This window comes from Musa acuminata, chromosome BXJ3-2 (assembly GCF_036884655.1).
Source record: "Musa acuminata AAA Group cultivar baxijiao chromosome BXJ3-2, Cavendish_Baxijiao_AAA, whole genome shotgun sequence".
In the NCBI taxonomy this organism is placed as follows: Eukaryota; Viridiplantae; Streptophyta; class Magnoliopsida; order Zingiberales; family Musaceae; genus Musa; species Musa acuminata.
Genome location: NC_088350.1, coordinates 22363688 through 22383463, shown reverse-complemented (window position 1 = coordinate 22383463; position 19776 = coordinate 22363688). Strand labels below are relative to the sequence as shown.

At 32.0% G+C, this 19776-nt stretch overlaps 1 protein-coding gene across 3 annotated transcripts; it reads right to left on the bottom strand.

Moving 5' to 3' along the window:
* Window positions 1-13004: 13004 nt before the first annotated feature.
* Window positions 13005-19776, bottom strand: LOC103969881 (uncharacterized). Of its 3 annotated transcripts, none has more exons than XM_065138608.1 (8): window positions 19294-19776; window positions 18148-18345; window positions 17781-18053; window positions 16345-16447; window positions 15726-15844; window positions 14841-15008; window positions 13702-13734; window positions 13005-13624 (listed from the first exon to the last, which is right to left on the bottom strand). In XM_065138608.1, the coding sequence occupies exons 1-8, from the start codon at window positions 19699-19701 to the stop codon at window positions 13184-13186; spliced, it is 1743 nt and encodes a 580-aa protein (XP_064994680.1). In that variant the 5' UTR covers window positions 19702-19776; the 3' UTR covers window positions 13005-13183. The 3 variants fall into 3 exon arrangements, with proteins under 3 accessions (XP_064994680.1, XP_009381797.2, XP_064994681.1); XM_065138609.1 differs by having other exon boundaries at window positions 13501-13624; window positions 13702-13846; window positions 19294-19770; XM_009383522.2 differs by having other exon boundaries at window positions 13005-13846; window positions 19294-19771.

Sequence of the window (19776 nt, the reverse complement as noted above, 5' to 3'; positions counted from 1 at the left end):
ATGTCCTCTATTTATGATCAATAATTTTAGAGGTATATAGAGAATGACATCATTACATAGATTCCTTCGACTCGGTGAAAAAAAGATAGAAAAAATTATTAATGCAAGTAATCATTATTAAGTTATATGCAACTAATTAAATTTTATTTTCAGGTTTAAAATAGTCAAAGAAGCTTTAAACACTTATTCCTTCTTCACCCTCTACTACATCACTCTCTCCTGTTTCACCCCCTCCTTCACCATCATATCCTTCCTTAGTTACCACTAAACCTCATTCATAATCCGTATGAATGATCATTGTTACATTGATTATTTTAGATATTTTATTTATGAATCTAGTATTAAGAGTTGAGCTAACCTAATTTTCATTCCCCTAAGGTCTATCATCATCATGTTCTTAGGACACTTTTTTTTTTAGCCGATATTCTTAGTATTTCTACTTGTCGATCCACTTTATATAATATTTTAGATTATTGGACCTAAATGTTCACTTTTATATTTGTTAGTGTCTTAGTCGAGTTTAGCCCTAGTGATGTTGCTCTAATTTTGTGGGTTTCTAACCACGAGAAACTCATAAATGTTGAAGCTATAGCTTTGAGTTACTGTTTTGAGATATTCTTTAAAAAAATAACTTTCTAATAGACAAAATATAAAAATTCTAATATTTAGGTTAGTTTTTAATGATGTTGATGTTGACGTTGTCGACTTTTGTCAATTATATATTTTGTATATATTTGTTTATATTTTGTTTTGTCAAACTAACTATACATCACTCCTGCATTATTATCTTATGTCGATAATTTGGATTTGTTGACTAAATAGAATTGGATGATGGTTATTCATTCTAATATCGCTCTTAAGATTTCAACTATTGATGCTAGTATATAGAAGGTAAAATTGAAGGTAACATCAAGAACATTGGCTATTAATTTTGATTGTTAATATTCATTAATTTTTTTTAGATTTGGTTATATAGGCATGTCAATTTGTTTATGACATTTCATTATCCAGATCATCCTCACCTTTGAATATGGGTCAAGTGAGCATGAATAACTAAAATATTATCAGTTTAAGGTTATAGTTAATAACTAAGGACATAATAAATATTTATTTATAAATAATCATTCAGTTAGAGATATGAACATGCTTTATAAATTTATACACACTTATTATACATATATCTCAAATGCTCACTGTGACTCTTACTGAGAGGTATAGTAGTTTAGTATTTTGCCTCTTACAGATTTAAAATATATTATTTTATTTAATATATTAATTACTTTGTAAGACACACATGTGTGATCTAGAGAAAAAAATACCAAATATCAAAACTTAGAAGATGAAATTAAAAAAATTATAAAATCCTTGAAGATCATGGGCATCTTATGATTGCAGGCCTCGAGAATTACCATGATGATCCTTCGAACTCTTTTGTACTTACCTATCATTCCGAATGATCAATCAAGGGCTCAATCATCATCACGCTATAGGCCATATAAGCTTAAGATTTATCAAACCTTAAAATATGGCCATATATCTTTAGGAAGAGAAAATAACTTAGAGGATTTTGGGAGAGTAGAGGTAAACGGATGAAAGTCCATGTTTTGGAGACCTCTTTGGACAATGTTATTGATCCTTTAGCCTTACAAGAGACAGAAAGAGATAAATTTACAAAGGTGATCTGAATATAATTATATTTGTAATATAATTAATTTGATTATGTTGAGTAATGTTTTGTATCTTCTAGATTTTTTAGAAGATGGCAATGATGAAGAAGAGGTACGTGATGGTTATTGGAATTTGGCTCACGATAAGTAAACAAAAAATACTCTATAAATATCATCAAAAAAATTTTCTACAATAAAAATTATAAAATCAATTGTAAAATGGTAACTTCATAATCAAAATTATCACAAGTTTATAATGTCTCATAATGTTGTGAGTCACTTATCGAAAAATTATATAGGTATATTTGTATAGATATACTATACATAAAAATCATCTTCTATAGCCAATGTAGATAATAAAAAATAACAAAAAATCGGTTATATAAAAAATTTGAACCATATTGTCCTACATTTTCAAACATTGACTTATACAACTGATTGAAAATTTATATGATCATCAATTATGATCTAATTGTTAATACTTCGATTACTTTCTAGGGATTTTGTCATTACGTCTTGATTCTATCCATGTTTTTTGTCTAATTATTTTATCCTCTTGGGAGGTAAGATAATCTTATCGTAAGGCTTTTTTAATCTAAATCTGCTTGTTCCTTGTTAGGTTAGGAAGATGATATCATTGTGAGTCTTCTCCAAGTATTTTGCCAAAAAGTAATTCTCATCATAGTACATGGATTGGAAATCAAAAACCCAATAGCAGCTATTGCATGAAAGCATGAAATGTCAAATATATCAAAATGCCAAAATGAATAGTTCTTTTTTTCCATGTCTGCTATGACTATCTCAATAGATGTTTGGACTTAAAAAGTGTTAGCAAGTGAGGGTGAACAACATAGAAACTCATCTTATCATTTGACTTTGATATTTCTTCCTCTATTAGAGGTGTCAATGTACTGTCCATAGCATTAACAATTTGACAATGCAAATAAAACCATTAGACAACTTTCCTTCATGTCATTTTGATCATATATGTTATTGGAATGGACATTGTTCTTAAAAAAAATACAATGGTCTACTTCTCTATATCTATTTCTAAAATCAATGGTAACTTTTGATATGTTTTTTCATAAGTTTTCACCTATATTTATTGAACTTGAACTTAGTAGGTGCTCTCATGGCATTCTAGAAAAGTCTAGTTGTTTCCATATCACATGTCTCCCTATCATATATGCCACTTACTAAATTCTTGGAAAGATAGACTATGCAGTAACTATGATGTGCCTCTAAAAATATTTTTTTCACTACTACAAGAATTCCTAGATTTTTATCACTAACAATACTTAAAGAATTATAGTGTACACTCCAACTTAAATAGAAATCATTCTCACTATTCTCTCTCCTCAATCTCTAATACTCTAAATATAATAAGAAATAGCTTATTAGATCTACCAACAATACTCACCATCATTAATACACCAGGATAGTTTTTAAATAAATATGCTGCATCTATACTAATAACTGGATGAATGTATTAAATAAAACAATGCAAACATGGGAATGTCCAAAAAACCTGACCAAAGCATCATTCCTCCATACTTATTAAAGTAATAATTGTTTCATAGTCATAAACTTTTAATTCTTTTAAGAAAGGCATTAACTCACCATAAGATCTATCAAAGTCTCCACAAACTTTATTCAATGCAATTTGACATGCTAGATATATTTTTCTTCAAGAAACTACCACTCTAAATCTTTTTTTCATATTTGTAATGACCATCTTTAGAGTATAATGTTTATTTGCAAGAACTTGTGCATTGATTTCTTTAGTTATAGATTTGCTAGTGCTAGATGGATGAACTCAATTTCCTCTTAGCATATTGCATTGGTGCTTGTTGATGAACCTTGTAATTCAACATATATAGAGCAAATATCATCCATCCACAATGCTCAACCTTACATCATGCTCTAAGCTTATAACTTCTACAAACTTGAATTTTTATTTCAAAATTCCTCCTTATGATAAATTCTTGCAAAGTTCTTTTAAAATTTGAAATATCTTTAAATACTTACAAAAATGAAGGACTCAAGTGTCAAATATCATAACCAAATTTTATCTTTCATAATGTAATATGAACAGTAGCAAATTTTTACTTATCCAATATATAAGTCATGGATGATAAGTTCATCTATTAGAATTTTAAAGAGTCACACATGTATAATTAAATATGTTAAGCCATTATTTTGATTAGTCAAAATTAAAGTGATTCAATTAAAGTAAAGTTATTTGGCTATGGGATATAATTGTTATGAAAATTAATTGTGTAGATACCATCAGTCATACTTCTAACTTAATGACGAGATAAGTTAGGAATATGAAACTCTTGAGGCATAATTGCAGATTCATCAATTATGAATACATTCATAATTGTAGATTCATCAGTTATGACTATAAATAAGGTTATGGTCCCCGGTTGCAGTATCAAAAAAATGAAGTTTCTCTTCACCCGTCAAGGAGAAATCTAAAGTTCAAAAGGTACTCTGCAATTGGAAGACCAAATCACCGATCAATTCAGAAAATACTCTAATGGATTCATCAGGTACACTTCCGTGTTAATATGTTTATCAATTATTGTAGGATTTCATACATATTATAGTGGGTTAAATAAGTTTTATGGAAATATTCTTAATCCATTATTTTGGATCTATTCGATTTTGATTCTATAAAACAATTGTTTGATCCATATTTGATATGTTAAAAAGAACCCCAACAAGTGGTATTAGAGCCATCATACAATGATTGATGAACATTTAAGCTTATTTTCTCATATATTTTAATGATATTTTCATCAATATTTTGAAGTGATTTGGTTCTATTATCGTTGGAAAAGATGATAATTTTATGTAATCATGCTATTTTGAAGTGATTTGGTTCGGAAAAGATTATGGTTTTATGTAATCATGCTACAGCATGCTTCACATTCAATTCAATGCCTTTTTCTGACATGATATCAATTTAATTTTGGATTATCTTTTCCGCTTCGTGTCTTTTCCTATTCATCAATATGCAAAAAAAAAAAATTCATTTTTGCACTACAAGGCATAAATTTTCCAAATTCTTTTTGGATTTTACCTAATTAATATGAATTTAATTAATTAGATATTGTTGCAATATTATGTTGGTTTAATAATATTGTTTTTGGATTTTATCTAATTAATATGAATTTAATTAATTAGATATTGTTGCAATATTATGTTGGTTTAATAATATTATTTTTGGATTTTATCTAATTAATATGAATTTAATTAATTAGATATTGTTGCAATATTATGTTGGTTTAATAATATTGTTGCAATATTATGTTGGTTTAATAATATTGTTTTTGGATTTTATCTAATTAATATGAATTTAATTAATTAGATATTGTTGCAATATTATGTTGGATTAAACATAGTATTGGTTCTATAAAATTGTTTGTTGACATAAATTGAATAATTTACATGCTTTAAATATTTTAGTCAACAAATTAAGATCAAGCCAATTTGACTAATATGGTTTAAATTCAATTAGTGATTGTTTAATATTAGATTGAGTAATTTAATATATGAAGTCGCCAAAGTGACCTCTCATATATAACATTTCTCATGAAAATATTAAATGTAGTGTGTATTTACATCCATACGGTAATTATCCGGCCCAAAGGAAGGTTAATGACTGACAGGATTTTATACATACTTGTAATGGTAAATACGTGATAATTATAAAGTTATACATATAAATGATAAATCAATCCAAAGATGGGTTTTTCATTTGACATGCCTTATTATCAGTATTTGATCATTACAACAAGACTACCACTAGCAATTAATATTGAAGTCCAAAGACAAGATATTAATGTTGCACTTAGTATCTTGAGATGGGTTAAATCATTATTTGAATTTACTTAAGTTTATGGCAATAAATATGAGCATAATTTCTGGTTATCTATTATTCTCTTATTTAGGTTCTCTTGCAACAATATCTGCTAACCTCAGTTCTGTACCAGTTCTAAACGGAACCAACTTTAAAGATTGGAAAGAAAATATTCTGATCGTTTTGGGTTGCATGGATCTAGACCTTGCACTAAGAGAAGACCAACCTGCTTCTCTTACAGAAAATAGTACTCATTATGATAAGAGACTATATGAGAAGTGGGACAGGTCTAATCGCATGAGTCTCATGATCATTAAGCGAGGCATTCCAGAAGCCTTTAGGGGTGCGGTGTCCGAAGGGATTACCAAGGCCAAAGATCTTCTTACCGAAATAGAAAAACGTTTTCTTAAAAATGATAAGGCAGAAACAAGCACTCTACTTCAAAGATTGTTTACCATGAGATACAACGGCAAAGGAAATATAAGGGAATACATCATGGAAATGTCTAATCTTGCTTCTAAGCTTAAAGCATTAAAGCTTAACCTATCAGAGGACTTACTTGTCCATTTGGTTCTGATATCTCTCCCTGTACAATTCAATCAGTTTAAGGTCAGTTATAACTGCCAAAGGAACAAATGGTCTCTTAATGAGCTCATTTCATATTGTGTGTAAGAAGAAGAAAGATTAAAGTGCAAACTTGGTCAACACCTTTAAGGATAAGGGCAAGAAAAGAAAATATAAACCTGGAAAGAATGAGGCTGATAAGGGTCCAGTACAGAAGAAACAAAATAAGGATGATACTTGTTTCTTCTGTAAAAAATCTGGGCATTTGAAGAAGGACTATGCCAAATATCACGCTTGGCGTGATAAAAAAGGTACGTTCCTTACTTTGGTTTGTTCTGAAGCCAATTTAACTTCAGTAGTTAGAAACACTTGGTGGTTAGACTCCGGCACAACTACTAACATTAGTGTTTCAAAGCAGGGTTACCTGAGCTACCGAAGGCCCAATAATGCTGAGAGATGCATTTATGTGGGGGACGAAAAATCGGTAGATGTGGAAGCTATAGGCACATTTAGATTGTTATTGTGTACTGGACATTATTTGAATTTGAAAGATACTTTTATTATACCGTCGTTTAGACGAAACATAATTTATGTTTCTTATTTGAATAAATTTGGTTATTCTTGTTCATTTGGAAACAATCAGTTTACTTTGTCTTTAAACTCAAATGTGATTAAAACTAGTTCACTTATGACTTATGACAATCTATATTTGCTTGATACTATAGCTTCCTATCATGAATCCATGAATGTGGAATTGCGAGATACCAAATATGATTGTGAAAGAAAGAGTACAAAGTAAATAAATTTCTATAGAACACTTAAAAACAAACTTTATGTTGACAGATCCTCTCACAAAAGATGTACCACTCAAGGTTTTTTCATGAGCATACTGCTCATATGGGTATATCCGAATTTGAGGAAACTTCAGTTTAGTGGGAGTCTGTCATATGTTTGTTATATGTTCTATGCCAGATTCTGTATTTGTACAGATATTTTCTGATAAAAAATAAAGCTTCAGTTTATTATACTTTGTACATTATGGCTATTAAAGTTATTAATGATCTCATAAAGATAAAGTTGGACCAGTTGAAAATTGACATGTACCGATCACATTCATGTAATTTTCATGCTACACATTTCATAATTGATCTATGTCATTTGATTATATTAATATTAGTGATCATTGATAGGTTTAGCTATGATTGATATAGCGAAGACCGCTTTGGTCCTATATTAATATAGTCAATGGACGAGATTGTTTTGTATGTCCTATTTAATAATGACAATAGTTTTGAGCTCATAAAGAATATCACATTTATAAGGATACATATGTGACTCAGTGGGAGATTGTTAGAATTTTAAAGAGTCACACATGTATAATTAAATGTGTTAAGCCATTATTTTGATTAGTCAAAATTAAAGTGATCCAATTAAAGTAAAGTTATTTGGCTAAGGGACATAATTGTTATGAAAATTAATTGTGTAGATACCATCAGTCATACTTCTAACTTAATGACGAGATAAGTTAGGAGTATGAAACTCTTGAGGCATAATTACAGATTCATCAATTATGAATACATTCATAATTGTAGATTCATCAGTTATGACTATAAATAAGGTTATGGTCCCCGGTTGCAGTATAAAAAAAATGAAGTTTCTCTTCACCCGTCAAGGAGAAATCTAAAGTTCAAAAGGTACTCTGCAATTGGAAGACCAAATCACCGATCAATTCAGAAAATACTCTAATGGATTCATCAGGTACGCTTCCGTGTTAATATGTTTATCAATTATTGTAGGATTTCATGCATATTATAGTGGGTTAAATAAGTTTTATGGAAATATTCTTAATCCATTATTTTGGATCTATTCGGTTTTGATTCTATAAAACAATTATTTGATCCATATTTGATATGTTAAAAAGAACCCCAACATCATCTTCACGTGGATACTGAGCTAAAACACTAAGGTTGAAGTCATTTTCTTCTATAACCCTATCCTTAAAGAGATTTTCATACATATCTAAATTAAAATCGATGAGCTCACTAATAATATCTTGGACATCAAATGTATTATGAATTACAACTTCTTCGATTTCTTCTATTACTCTTTACTCAGTTCACTCTTCTTCTAATATCTCATAAATATTTTTATTGTCATCCATTATAAATGCCTCATTCAAACCAAAGTTGTAAGTTTAAGATTGTGCAAAAGATCCTTCAATTTGCTCATTTAACTCTTGCCAAAACAAAGTTGAAGTTAATCCTTCAACTTGGTCTGGTATCAAATCACTACTTCCCAAAATTACTTCCAATTCTAGTATTGACAAAAGTGTTGTTTCATGAAATTGTCCGTCTTATCTAGAAAACTAAATATTTCATTCAAAAGAGGATTAGCCCAGTAATACATTATATATAATTAAATGATGTTTAAAATTAATAATACTAAACTACAAAGATGTAATTTAGTATTGCCCTCAACGATAGGCCAATACAATGGATGCTTTAGCGACACTATTAAGATCTGATGCTTCAACAACACTGAAGGATGATGTTGAGGCTTTAACAACACTATAAATGTTTTACGAATACTATGATAAGTTATATAATAATTCAACTATGCTACAAAAAAACTATATGATGATATAGTAATGAATCACTGATCATCGAGGTTGCATGAAGCTTAATACTCAATCGACGACTAAGACGACGACGAATAATAAAAAAGGTCAATGTACTTTTGTCCACCTCCTACCCCATTAGTAGGGATGACCATGACAGGGACAAGCCACCATCGACGTCCAATGCTTTATTGGCAGGAACCCTAACTCGATGGCTAGGGCTCATGATGGATGGAGATGACAATGTCGCTAGCCACCACCAAAAATTACGTTCATTGTTGTTATTGTTGTTGCACTAGCATAATAGGAGCAGCGGTGTGATATAAAGAAAATAGAAAGATAATCTAGGCCCTAATGGTGAAAATTTTAATGCTTAAGAGTTATATTGAACTTGTCTAGTTCAATAAATTTGGTCTAGTTCAGTCCATCATATTCAACACAAAAATACTCTATTTTAAAAAATAATCATCTTAAATTCATACAAAAATAAGAAAATTAATAATAATATATTAACATAATGACATATTAATATCTTACCGCCGTTCAAAGAAACTTTGATAGGTTAGGTGAAAATTCAAAAAGTTACACTCGATCATACATTTAAATCAAAAATATTTTATTTCAAAAAATAATCATCATAAATTTATACAAAAAAAATGATACTAAGCATATTAGTATCTCACCTTCATAGTTCAAGAGAAGTTCAGATAGGTTTGATAAAAATTCAAAGTATTACACTCAATCATATATATATATATATATATATATATATATATATATATATATATATATATATATATATATATATATATATATATATATATATATATATATATATATATATATATATATATAAACAAAAATATATCTTATTTCAAAAGTTAATCTTAATAAATATATATATATATATATATATATAATTATAATAATAATAATATATTAGCATCTTGCTTCGGTAGTTCAAGAGAAGTTTGAATATATTTAGTGAAATTTTAAAGAGTTACACTCAATCATATATTTAACCCATAAATATCCTATTTAAAAAATTAATCACTGTAAATTTATTTAAAAATATTCTAAATATATTATCATCTCACCTTAGTAGTTTTGAAGAAATTTGGATAATTTGATGAAAATTCGATGTGTTAATTCAATCACCAATTGAACCCAAAAATATCCTTTTTGAAAATTTATTCACCTTAAAATAATTAAACAATAAAAATAATACTAAATATTTTAGAATGATATACTAGTATTTACGTAGAAATTTTATTTAGTTTGATGAAAATATCTCAATTACACTTGAAGTACATTTAGGTTATACTTACTCACAAATTCAACAAAGTCCAACTGGATCCATTATAATTAGACTCGACTAGATCTGATCCAAATCACTCATACTATACGCTCATAGATATATGGCTTGAAATAGCCCAATTCAACGGCATTATTATTATTTTTTTTAAAAAGACATCTTTTGATTAAAAACAAAATATACAAGCCTCATGTAGTAAAAGCCCAATGCTATGAGTTTTTTTTTGGTAAATTATCTTATATTTTTGTGAGTGGTAAACAATTATAAAAACCGGAAAAGGATTAGAAAACCCTCACAGTTTGAGAGGTAAAATTAAAAGTAAATGATTAAAATATAGATTATTTACTAAATAAATTATCTCATAATCATTTGAGAGGATAATTGTTCTTATCCAAGAATATACTTTTTTTTTTTTTCATAAATATCAGTTTTATTCTCATAAAATTTGATTGTATTGATTTAGACCAATAAATCAATTGGAGCCAAATTCATCTCTTCCTCCTCCCCCTCCCCCGGTACGATAAAAACCAAATTAGTAGGTTCTAAAAATATAAATTTTAGATTAAAAGAAAAATGAATAAATATGGTAATAATGATAAAAATATTAAGTATATAGAGTACTACTGTAGCGTTTGGATTATAATCTCAATATGAAGTGCTTTCAACTTAGGGTTGGACAAGCTTTGTCATAGAGATTTGGAAATAAGGTAATTAAAAGGTTGTTGTGCTCCAACAAAACTAGTTGTATACTTTCAGTATTAGTTAACATTACTCTATTTTTTATGAACATAATATTGGAAAACATGTAATTTTTCTAGAAAATATTTATATTTTAAATATTTTTGAAAAGATAGATATCCTCTTTTTATTTTTTTCTCAAATAATACCCCTAATTTTAAAGGTTTTTCTATCAAATAATACCCCTAATTTTAAACTAGTTGTATACTTTCAGTATTACCCCCTCAAAGGTTTTTCTATCAAATCTTTTTATTTATTTTTTTAGTTTTCAACTATTACAGTGCTTTCTTTCATTTGGCTCTGTCTCAATACTGTCTAGTAAAAAAATATTTTTTTATTATGAGAAATATTTCTCTAATAGTAAATAGTTTTGATTAAATATTTCTCTAATAGTATGTGTATGTTGAGATTTGATACTTTCTCTAATAGTAAATATTTCTCTAATAGTAAATAGTTTTGATTAAATATTTCTTTAATAGAGTAAATATTTCTCTAATAGTATGTGTATGTTGAGATTTGATACTTTCTTTATCCCTTAAATCTATCTCGAAAGTTCGACTTGAGCATCGAACAAACTACATCAATATCGTATCAAACTCCAAACAAAATATGATTATTGGGATTAAGATTGAATACTTTTTTTTCTTAAATTTATCTCCCGCGTCTAACTTAAGCATCGGAGAAACTACATCAACATCACACTAATTTCCATACAAAATCAGAATTCTTGGAGCAGCCCAGAGCTGAATCAAATCAAGATTGGCAACCCTCCCATTCCCAAATCTGCCACCCACATCAAACAATAACATTAACAAAGAGAAAAAACATAGTGTTATGCCAATTCAAGTTGATTGTTGTAGAAACACAATTTGCGGTTCATCGTGTCAAATAAAACAAGTCTGCAGCTGATGAAGTAGTTTTTTGGTAATTGTTGTTCCTGCATTTCATTTCTTATCGAATGAAATAGAATGGTAGGAAATGCATTTACCAAATAATATTTATAAAAATTCTATGGTTCATCTTATCGATTTATATCGATGCACTAATCATTTCTCATTACAATACATATCGAATTATACCGAATGTGTCGATATATGATACATAAAAATTATTGATGTACTATTCATACCGATCTTATGTAGGATTGATATACATCATCATATTGAATGGTACAGTAAACTTTGCTCTGCAGGTTGAGCAGCAGCTGCAGCAGCCCAGAAAAACAGTAATCAAAACAGGATAGAGTCTCTTCCATCCATCAGCATCTCAAAATGTAGATGGACAAACTACTCTGAAGGTTGAACACCAAGTAGAATTGGAAGTCAGATATTGGTTAATGGCATCTCTGGTCTGATTACAGCCATATTTTACTGGATTTTCTTTGTGTTGGACATTTTAGAAATTTGCTTGCTAATTGCTTTCATATATCAGCTTAACAAAAAATTGGTCTCAGGTTTATGAGCCATCACACACATCATTCAACTCAAGGAAATCCCATATTACATATAATGATGAATGAGAAAGGTCATAAAAGCAGAAAACAATAATAGCATTGATATTATTATGATGATGATGATGATGGTGATTATTATTATTATTATCCAACAACATTAATAGGAAATTTTTTACAGTTTCTCTTCATATTCTTGTTTTTGTTAGTCTTCTAATTGGCATAAACATTGTTGACTCTTTCCTTTCTAGTCCCCATAAAGCTTTGTAAATTGCAATATTTTTTGTTTCTGAAATTGAAACTGGAATTGTTAACTAGAAGTCTAGATTTCATAACAAACATATAAATCACTAGGTGATCCCAACAATTCAAACTTTGTCTGCACCAATGACCTATTGTGGATTTTTATGTGAAATGACAATGGGTATTAGTTCATCTTCTTGATATTGTTGTCCATTTTTCTCATCCTGACAATTAGCAAAACTAAGAGTTTTGCAATGGAAATATGTTTAGGGAAAAAGATTATAAACATGAACTTCAAAAGTCTACAATTTTCTAACTCCTTTACTGTGTTTTTTGCAGAACCTCCTGATTCCATGACAACTACAAAAGCAGGAACTTTGAGATGTACCTCAATAATTGTTTTCAGGTGAACAAATACAGAGAAAATGTAAACAATGAGGTGAGCAACTTGCATACCACCTTCCCAAAACCAAGTTCTCTCAAATGAGTCAAGAAGCTTTTCTCAAGGTTGATGAATGTTGAACTGGAACTACTATCAAACATATGTGCAGAAACTGCTTGTAAATGTAAAATACAGGATATGATACAATACAGAATGTGATTTTTTTTTTTTTTCTCTTTTTGAGCAATCTACAGTTGCACACAGGACCAGTGTGCACCAATCATGAATCAATCGAGAAAAAGAAAAAAAAATCTCCCCCAGTGCACCCACCAACAACCACTATATTGCAGCTGTATAGTAATCGTTATCCCTTTTAAATTTGTCTATTAATAACTCCATCATCCTTTTATACCACGGCATATAATGATCATCGATCATAGTCTGCGATAGGCGAATCTTCCCATACAGCTCCCTTGGGGTTTCATAGATGCCAATGCTTCTGTTGTTCAGAGCATCGTTGACAGTATCAGAATGATCCAATGCAGGCACAGCGACCATGTGCATAAGTTTACCAGGAGGATACAACTGATACTCTTTCTGTGCATTTGGTGTTGTGGCCAGTTCTTTCTCCATTGCTTCTATTAGCAATGTACTCTCTTCTTTCTCTTTTTCTAGGCCCTGCATGTCTTCATGATGATGGTGAAGTTTCTTTTCTATCTCAAGCCAGAATTCACCATCAGTCATTTCTTCTACTGTTGCAGCTTTGCAAACGTGATTAACCTGCAAAAGTTTCTGGTCTTCAAGTATTTCTTCACAGCCTGAGGCTTGCAGACAATTTACAGGTCTTGTATGTGTACCCAGCGAGTCAGGTGCTTCCTCCTCATCAGGGCCTGTACGAGTACCGAAAGCTTGCCGATTTAGGGTCATGTCAGACCAGCATGAGACAGATGAGCGGCATGTAACTACTGCATGTGCAACATGCTGTGCATGTCTGATCACAACCTGGGGTGCCAGGAAAATGAAACAATAACTGAGGACAAACTAATTGAGCGGAAGGAATCAGCAACCACTTAAATATCATTGCAACAAATATGGGAAAAGCTAATTGAGTGGAAAGAATTAGCAAGCACTTAAATATCATCACAACAAAGATGGGGAACAATATCATTAAGTAAAAGATATAAGAAAGAATAGGCAACTGGAAAACTAAGCTAAACATCATAGTCAAGAAGACAAACAGAAAGAGAAATCTTCATGTGTTTCATTCTCTATTTGCTTCTTATGCAACACATGAATGAACAGTGAGGGTATTGCTTCATTTTTTGACACAAATAGTTGTTCAATTATTCTCCTTTAACAACACAGATATTTTAAGTTCCTAACTTGATAAGATATGCATTCTTTTAGATCTGGAATAGACAGGAACAACCATCAAACAAAGCATTACAAATGTCAAATTAGTTTAAAGATAAACCAAGTTGCAAGTCAAGCATACATTTAGGCTGCAAAATGCACCATTTGCTTCACCATACATTTCTAATCTGAGAGTGGCAGTAATTAGAAGCTAATTTTAACTACCTTGGGGTTATTAACTGCCCAAAAAACAACACCTTTCTAGTTCTTGTAATTTTTCTGTGTGTTTATTTTCTAACATCAGAAAATTTTTTAGTTTGCATATAACAATGACAAACAGTGTTAGCTCGTTTAAAGCACAACTATGACAGTGTAGTTGAATCTGTATTTCAAACCTAAAAATAGCAAATTCTCCAAAAAATTGTCCAAAACAATTGAGATGAGACAAAAGTAAAGAAGATATTTGGCACAAATGGTTTGATGAGATAGATGAATCTTCCTAGGACACACTACATTTCCAATAGGTTCATAGATCTTGTTTGTAGAGATGCAGGAGAAATGAGGAGCTAGAAGTTTGCAAAGAACTATAATTATGAGCACAAAACAAACTAATCCAATGCAAGTCCAATAACTCAGATGCTACCTCAGTGCTTTCTGATGCTGGCCGTAGAAACTTGCCAGTAGTTGTGACCCTTGTTCTTGTGGCAGATATCGATGGTACACAAGATCTTAAAGTGGTCATAAAGTGATATAGTCCTTTTAAAATTCTTGTGTGCTGAATTTGATTTGTTAACCACGAAGATGTCTTGATCTGCATGATGAAGAAAGAGAACCTTAACAATCTTTTTAATGATTTGTTTATCCACCTTCACCGAATAACATAGTGCAAGTAGTGAGGAGAGAGAATGCCCAAATTATAATAAAGAAATATAACCTATAGAAAACATAGATTACTCAAAGATCATATAAATTGACACTAATATTCATATATCACAGCTTGGACATATCTACCACTAGAGGAGGCCTCCAGCAAGGGAATGGAAAAAAAACAAAACATAAGTTTCACAAAGGGGGGTAAGTATGATACTAATTAGAAAGGCATGGTGAAGATGATCTAGTTACGCTTGATTATGTAGAGATTAAATAGAAAATAGACTGCCAGGCATTACACAAAAACACAAGAAAAACTAAATATCAAATGCTACAGGTTTTTTCATTTTTGGACAGATTTGCACATGATAAGAGTTAGGATTTGACATATGGCTGATCAGAATTCTTGTTTGAAACATCTGGCATTTTATAAAAAAAAATTGTCAAAACTCAACAATATGGATATGTATGTGCAGATACATGCTCACATACAAAATAACAACAGATACCTATATGTTTATGGATGCTCCTTAATAACTGAACAAATAATCTCATACAGTGCATTTTTTTAGGGAGATGAACAAAATGATTAAGCTACATTGTATAAGAAATTTAAAGTCAGTATCCTGAAACAAGCATAGGCAAAGCAAGAAGTTACCTCGGAACGAAGATTGTCAACAGAAACAGCTGAAAATGTTGGTACCAGGTCAGTTGCATTGACAATAGTAGTAACAAAATGTTTGCCCGACTCCGCCAACTCCCATGTCATGCAAGCAGCTAAGGAACACCAAATCTCTTGGAAGTCAAGAAAATGCATTTTTCATAATATGTTCATGTATACACATACACATATATATTGTGATACAGATTTTCCTATTTTCTTATTAAAGAAACATAAGCATGATCACCTGCAGAAATAATAGACCGAACACCTTAAAGACACTAATATATTCTACGAAACTTAAACAGCTCCGGAAATCATCAAAAAGAAAAAAAACAAGAAGTTAGGAAACATATAAAGTATAAGCAACCATTAATTATCACACCAGTGACATATTCATGTAAAGAAGCACCAGGTAAATGGCCTCCTTCTAGGGAGGGTCAATGCATACAATCTTTCCCATATAACAAGATGTTTGAATGACTCGAACCTTGCTAACCCAAGTCACAAAGGAGCAACCTTATCTCATCTCCTAAGATCACCCTTTAAATACAAATATCTACATATAAACTATGACTAAATTAAGATATGCAATAGCTAATACAAAGATACATGCCTGGACCAAATGCAACGCATGTGCTTGACAAAAATTCTTCATGTTCCCGAAGAATATACGACAGAATTGCAGCAATTGCAGCACCCATTGAATGCCCAATGATCTAGGGATAAATAATAAACTTTTAAATTCGTATTTGTACCAGATATATACCTTTAAGTAAAGAAAACAATCTAAAATGATAAATAATTGGGAAATGATAAATGGAATACTTTCAATTCAAAAGGTCAAGAGTTCAATGATTTTGTCAATTCATATTAGAAAAAGAAAACACTGAAAAATTCTCAACAAAAACATACTCAACTACCAAAGAGCATCCTATATCTAGATATCACCAGACATTTCATTGCTGTCTCCTTGAACAAAAAAAACAAACAAACAAATCATGGAATTTAATCCTGCACAGACAGCTGCAAGCATAAGGTACACTAAGGGAATCAATGACTTGTGAGACAAAAAAAGAGGCTAAGCAAAACAACCATAGCAGTGAAGATAGATTTTCCAGTGCTCCTTGGCCCCATGACAATGTGTTTCTAACAAAGTCAAGTTATAAGGGGTTTGATTCTCAAAAAACCACTTTGACCTATATACTTGATCATGCATCTGTTCATTAATTATCACTTGTATAACTTGTCAGTAGAACCTGTTGCACAGGGTTACCATTTTCACTGGATTGTCAAGTTGCTGAGAAAAAATTCCATGGATATCCTTCAAACTGGATGATTGGGTTGTGCCTCAGTGGCTTACAGCAGTTGGAGATGAATCCAATGCATGAAAGCATACCCTTAAGCTCCATGATAACCAGTTTAACTTTCTTGCCTTCTGTAGATTCATATTCACCTCAAAATAACTCTAGTTGTTGATTGCCCTGCTAGAATTTCTATATGCTGCCATCCTGATTCAAGGATTAGATCATGAGCTTGAGCAGAACAGCTGCTGAGGTGCAGTGAGCACCAGGACAAGGTTAATGCAGCACTATTTCAATACTGCAGACAAGTTCAATCACTGCAGAACTCAACTCTCAGAAAGATGAGTTTCGGCAGCTTGGGATGGATGCATGTTAAGTGTACATCAGGAACGGATGATGCAAGATAGTAGGGCAGCAAGTCCACCAAATAATTGCTTGCAAGTTTTTTAGCATCTAAAACAAAGCACTTTTATAACCCCACACCCCCTATTAAATTCAAAAGTCACTTCTAATACCTGAAATTGCACAAGAATTCATCGTATCGTTACAAACCATGGCAAGCACAATACAAAAAGGTACTTAATCTTTTAAATTCAGGTAAAATTTTAACTTTGTCATTCATCTATAGAGAATGATAAACATTGAAAATTATATAACATGCATAATTTCTTCAACCTGTGAGAGTTTTTCTGGGTTTACAAAAACTAACAGAACAGAACATTATGGTTGAAGGACTAGATATATTTACCTTGATATTGTAGTCTGGATATTCAGTCACTGCTTTCAGGAGGCAAGGAGTTGCACAGTTTGCAATCCAATGAGCTGCAGCAACCATCCCACAGTGTGCATATCCTGTGGTCAAATTGCTGATGCTGCCTTCATGTGAAACTAGATGGTGGAAAGGGACCAATTCTCCAGTTGCAGCTGTCAGCTTATCCTTAATACTTAGAGCCCCACGGATCACAAGAAGAAATGACTTGGAATTTCTGTCACGCAAAATTGTGAAGGCAGGCTTCAGAAGCTGCACAGAATCAATAAACAATTGAGGAATGAGTCTCGAAAATGGACGTATTGATTATGATAAAATAATCTAAAGTATTTTGATACTTACTCACCCCAGCCTTGGGCTCTTTAAGAAGAACATCTTCTTCAGTGTACCCGGTAGACTCCAAAAGAACTGCATATGGTTTCTTTGAGAACAAGAAGCAAAGATTCAACAACCTTAGCATATGAATCAAATCAACCATAATTTCACAGCCCTTCAGTTCTATGCAGTTGCTGCCAGCATACACGCTTGCAACCTCACGATTGCCCTGAAATAACACATGGCATGATTACTCATTCGTATGCACTGATACTTATTCTGAAACAAAACAGTCCCCGTGCAGAACCAAATGCAGACTTGGTCTAAGCCAATATAATTTACTTATTCCCTAAATAAAGAAGACCAAAGAACCAGTTAAGTAAGCAACTGATGCTCTACACCTCAGATTAGATATGAATCATCCATGAATCCCAGAAGATTGTTGAATGCCAGTTCTTCTAAAGTAATCATTTAAGCACAATTACTAAAAATGACCTCAAAATTTTTATTTTCTCTATTAATTTGGCCACTAATCTTGAAGAACTCGTAAGAAATAGAATGAAGCTTTTAAGTATGATATATAAATGCGAAGCAAGATTAAGAACAAGATAAAGGTCTACACAATTAACTGACAAAATTCTTGAACCTGAAGCTCCACTTCATCGGAAAAAGAAGTTATAGGATGAATAAGGGGATATTGGGTGATGTCTATAGAAAGAACACAGGAATCAGCTCAATATGCTTTCAGAACACAAGAGGATGAACAGAGGATCTCGATTCAAGACTTTCTGTCATGTTCATAGCAAAATTCTTACCAATGTCCATTTTTGATAGAACAGCTGATGCAACAAAAACGTCGCATCCGATCGAGACATTATAATGATCGCTGGAAGATTTCCCTTTAAAGCTTTCATCTCTTGGAAAAGACAATCTAAAAAGCAGATGTAGCCTACCCGAATGAAACAAAAATATACCTTTTTTATAAGGTTTGGAAACGCGAGGTTTTAGGATTCTACTTCAGTTCATATAATAGTAAAGAATTAGAAGCTCTAGAAAGCCACTTCACAAAGAAAAATGAGAAAAAGAGAGCAACTTTGACGAAGAGAAGAGATGCAACGCGAAGATAAGCCATGGAAAGGGAACAAATCCTTCCCATCAGCAGCACATCATCACTGACCTGCCGCCGCATGTGATGCCTGATCCCGAAAAGCAGATCGACGAGAGGCCACCTGCCCAACGTCTCCGAGAAGGTGAAGCGGATCGTACCCGCTACCAGGACCAGCTTTCCCATCCACGTCACCGGCGGCTCGGTCGGACTCTGCCGCCGCTTTCTCCACCTCCGCCCACTCCCGTGGCGCTCAAGGACGATCCCGTCGCTTGCGCCGTCCGCCACGCCCTCCTCCACCTCCTCCACCTCCCCTTCCCTCATGCAGAGCACCAGGCAGAGCAGCACCGTTACCGCCGCCGCCGTCGCCGCCGCCGCAGCAGCCATCGGAGTCCAAAACTGCCTCCGACGATCAAGGGAGCAGACAAAACCTAAGGCCCGTATCGCGAGAAGATAGAGAGAATGAAGAGACTGGGGCATCGGGGTTTACTCTCTCTCACTCTCTCTCTCTCTCTCCTCCCCTCTCTTCTTCCCGTTTCCGCCAGGTCGTCGTTC

Coding starts and splice junctions, on each gene's coding strand:
- LOC103969881 (XM_009383522.2), bottom strand. CDS start 19,701: ATGCCCCAGTCTCTTCATTCTCTCTATCTTCTCGCGATACGGGCCTTA. Junction 18,346..19,293: donor GGCATCACATGCGGCGGCAG/GTCAGTGATGAT, acceptor GTGTTATTTCAG/GGCAATCGTGAGGTTGCAAG. Junction 13,847..14,840: donor CAGCATCAGAAAGCACTGAG/GTAGCATCTGAG, acceptor CTGGCACCCCAG/GTTGTGATCAGACATGCACA.